At 33.6% G+C, this 4,116-nt stretch overlaps 1 protein-coding gene across 3 annotated transcripts in view; it reads right to left on the bottom strand.

Annotated features, from left to right (window-relative positions):
- LOC106880460 (RAB11-binding protein RELCH homolog) overlaps nt 1–4,116 on the bottom strand; it is a 239,119-nt gene that overhangs the window by 158,380 nt on the left and 76,623 nt on the right. For all 3 annotated transcript variants that reach the window (XM_052967015.1, XM_052967016.1, XM_052967018.1), the window contains 2 exons: nt 2,125–2,248; nt 458–503 (listed from right to left, as the gene is read on the bottom strand). In XM_052967015.1, coding sequence (XP_052822975.1) covers nt 458–503; nt 2,125–2,248 — 170 coding nt within the window. The remainder of the gene's footprint in view (nt 1–457; nt 504–2,124; nt 2,249–4,116) is intronic.

Raw genomic sequence — 4,116 nt, 5'->3', positions numbered from 1 at the left:
TGTCAATCAAGAGATAAAGAGAGAAGAGAGGGTTGAGGGACAAGAATTGCGTTCATGATTTGTTATTTAAAACCGAAATACAACTCAGTTTCTTATTAAGATAAATGCACCAACTCTATGAAGTCAATTATAATATTAAAAAAGGCATCAACATCTCAACAAAGAGTATTGTATTTCTTGTTTTTATTTATAACATGAATAATCAAGCCAGCAAGGGAGCTTTTACATGGTCACTCAAACTGCAAGAAACAGCAGTCAAATTTCCCTTTAATTCACTCCCCACTGTCTTAACAAAAAAATGGAAACATAGGATATTGCAGTCCTAGATACACTATGCCTTAAACTAAGATGAGAGGAACATGGCTAGAATACCTTTGATGATAGATCTGCTTCTTCAGGCCTGGCCTGGGGTTGAACAAAACCAACATAAATGGTAATATATTTATAGCCAACTTACCTACTCCTTCAGGTATAACTAAGAGATCTTGAAATTTAGGTTTCACCTGCAAAAAAAGTGTTAATGTTTCAACAATTCTGAATTAGGTTTATTATTAAAGGACATTTTCATTTCTCAGCAAGAAAATATTTATATAAAAAAAAAAGTGAAAGGAAATCCAAAAACAATGTCATGTTCTTTTATCAACAGTGCTATTTGTAAAGTTTCTGAAAAAATATTTGATGGGGTTTTTTGGGGTTTTTTTAAGGTGTTAGTTCTGGGCTTTATTTCTTTCTCTGTCATAAAATGAAAGAGAGAAGATAAAGCTCATAGTTTTTAGCAATATCCCAAAAGTGAAGAACTGAACAAGCAGACAACAAATTTCTACATTACTCATAAAATAGAAGACAGCCTGATTGATAAGAAAACTTAGAAAACAATAATTTCTACTACTACTACTACTATACACACACACACACACACGTAATTATATGCTTATTAATAAACTTCATTTGTCAACAAGAGACATATAAAATATTTGTTATCTTGAAAGGGTCAGTCATCTGGCAAGCTAAGACTTTAAGATAACAGAAATTATCACTGAGAAAAGAAATATGGCTAGTTGATGAGTCTTAACTCAAGCAGAAGTTAAACTTTAAGAAAATTTTTAAAATGCAGAACTGGATTACTCTCACAGAAAGAAAAAAAAACATGATTAAAAGAAAGATTTGACATGGAGGCAAATAAAATGTTATAATTTATTGGTTATGATTCAACTGTAAATATGAACATCAATTCTTATTTCAAGCATCACTCAGTAGAAGAATTACTAGAACTTATTTGGTATTGTTGTATAAGGCACAGGCATGGCTGTGTGGCTAAAAAGCTTGCTTCACAACTATGTAGTCTCAGGTTCAGTCCCACTGCATGGCACCCAGGGCAAGTGTCTTTTACTATAGCACTAGGCCAACCAAAGCCTTGTGAATGGATTTAGTAGACGGACAGTAAAAGAAGCCCATAATGAATGTGCGGGCATGTTTGTTTCTCCTTGTCTTGGCATCACAGAATAGTTATAAACAACTGTCACCATCATACAAGTGAAGTCCTTCATTTCCAGTTTTCCATGAAAACATGTCTGGCCATCAAGAAATATTACCATACTTGGAAGCAGGTGAGGATTGGCAACAGGAAGGACATCCAGCCACAGAAAATTGCCTTAATGAATTTCAACTGATCCATGCAAAGTAAAACAGCAATGATGATGGTGAAGATGATGAGAGTAATAAAATATCAATAATCATATAACTATTGGCTCCATCAATTTTTTTCTAATTTTTCTCTATTACTGCTGCCAACACCACCACTGCCATCATCATCATGATCATTATTGGTTTACCATCTGGGAGACTCAAAACTGCTGGATAATTCAGCAGTCCCTTCTATTTCATATCCTTTAGATTCTGGTACAATGATATAAAGCAGTAAAGCTAATATGATTTTATTTTTTAAATAATTGTAAATTATTGCTTTAATATCATACTTTCAACAGTATTTGAATTTATGAGAAATTATTGCAAAGGAAGTAATATAACAATATACCTTTCAAATATTCAAAATCATTAAGGAAGAAAATACTACTGAAATCTTAAAATAAAGACAGTATATGAATAATCTAATATGTTCCATACCATTTTATCTACAAAAGTTCTGCCAAATGTCCGACATATTCTGTAAAAGTATTTGGAAAGTATACTGATTAAGACTGGAATGGTTAATCCAACACCTGAAACAACTTCTTGAAGTCGAGGTATTCTGAAAAAAATATAAATAAAAAGACAAACATTTAGTGTTTGAAATCACAATAAAAACTTAGATGATTCAGTAAACTATTATATATTAACAGCTGAGTTAAATTCTTCATTAGAGAAATTAATTTTGTGTTTCTTTAAGCTGATGAAAGTTTTGACAGCTAGTTGATGAAGGCCAGCATGAAGCAAATACTACACTGCAGGTTATTATGTTGTATCAATATATTATACTGAATACAAATATATAAATATCTAATATCACAAAATTTAAAGACACATAGACATTCAATCCCAATTCAACTCTCATACTAGGCAGCATACTGTGTCCTCGAGCAAAGTACTTCATTTCACACAACTCCAGTCTGCTCAGCTGAAATGGGTACCAGTCAAGAGCAGCCCACTGTTCCTCCAGCAGTCATATCCAGGGTATTTTGTTATGTCAAAGGTGAGGAGGGCCAAGAGAGTGTACATGTCTGTGTGTGACCACAAAGACACCTAAAATACTTAGCAAAAGCATGGTACATACAATCAAGTCATGCTCTCTTGTGAGTGACAGCTGTACTTTTATCACAAAATGCCACCAACATGAAGTAGGGAAGCATTCATAGACCGAAAAAAAATTCAACTTACAATGAAAATAAACAAAGTTAGCTTTAGAAGCATTGAGATGTATTAGAAGCATTGAGATACATCTCAATGCTTTTAAAGCAAACTTTGTTTACTTCCATTGTAATTTGAATTTAATGTTAGTGTCTTATAAAGCTAGATTTATAAATCTTAAAATTGCAGAACAATTCATCACTGAGCAGTTTAGCTTAAAGGTATAGCACTTGATGCGTAATCACAGAGATGTGAGTTGGAGTCCCATGGCTGGCTGCTGACAAATTTTTCTGCAATATATGGATAGTTTATCTTGTTCATGCTATTGTATTAGCATTATCCTGTGTTTGAGAATAAATTATTTCTGTATCTTTTAAAAAAATGTTTTTTCAAGAACATTCATCATCATCATCATCTTTTATTTTTCAATTTTTCTATGCTAGTATGGGTTAAGTGCAATTTATTAAGGCAGATTTTTACAGCTTGATGCTCTTACTGTTGCCAGCTGCCAGTTCTTTTTCAAGCAAGGTATATTTCATTTCACCAGTTTATACAAATCCACTGAACTATAGGACATTTGTTAATTGACTACTGTAAACAATGTCACCATCTTTTACTCAGTTGTTAATATGGTTACAGAGAATCACCAGTCACATGCAAACACACACACACACACACACACACACACACATAAAGCAGGCATAGGCATAGTTGTGAGGGTAACATGCTTGCTTCCTAACCATATGGTCTTGTATTTAGTCCCACTGTGCAGCATCTTGAGCAAGTGTCTTCTACTATAGCCTTGGACTGAGCAAAGCTTCATGAGTGGATTTGGGAGAAAGAAACTGAAAGAAGTATATTGTAGAAATATGTGTGGGTTTTAAAAAGTGTTGGTTATAAAGAAGCATCACTGTCATACAAGTGATGTTCATTTCCAGTCTTCCACGGAAAACACATTTGGACATGGGAAAATATATCCTTACTTGGAAACAGATGATGGCTGGTGACAAGAGCATCTAACAACAGAAAATCTGTCTCAATAAATTCCATCTAATCTATACAAACATGGAAAAGTAAACATTAAATGATGATGCTGATATGGTATATGGCAAGCCTAAGGATATAATACAAGACATTCAAAAGCATTTGGCTGTGAAGCAGACTTCATAAGCACACAGCCATGCCTGTACCTATGCAACTTCTAAAATTCAAATGCTGTTATGTGTGTGTGTGTGTGTGTGTGTGTGTGTGTGTGTGTGTGTGTGTGTGTGT

The sequence above is a fragment of the Octopus bimaculoides genome, chromosome 4, assembly GCF_001194135.2.
Source record: "Octopus bimaculoides isolate UCB-OBI-ISO-001 chromosome 4, ASM119413v2, whole genome shotgun sequence".
NCBI classification, from domain to species: domain Eukaryota; kingdom Metazoa; phylum Mollusca; class Cephalopoda; order Octopoda; family Octopodidae; genus Octopus; species Octopus bimaculoides.
Note: the sequence above shows the minus strand (reverse complement) of the source record. Positions and strands in the feature narration are given on the sequence as shown.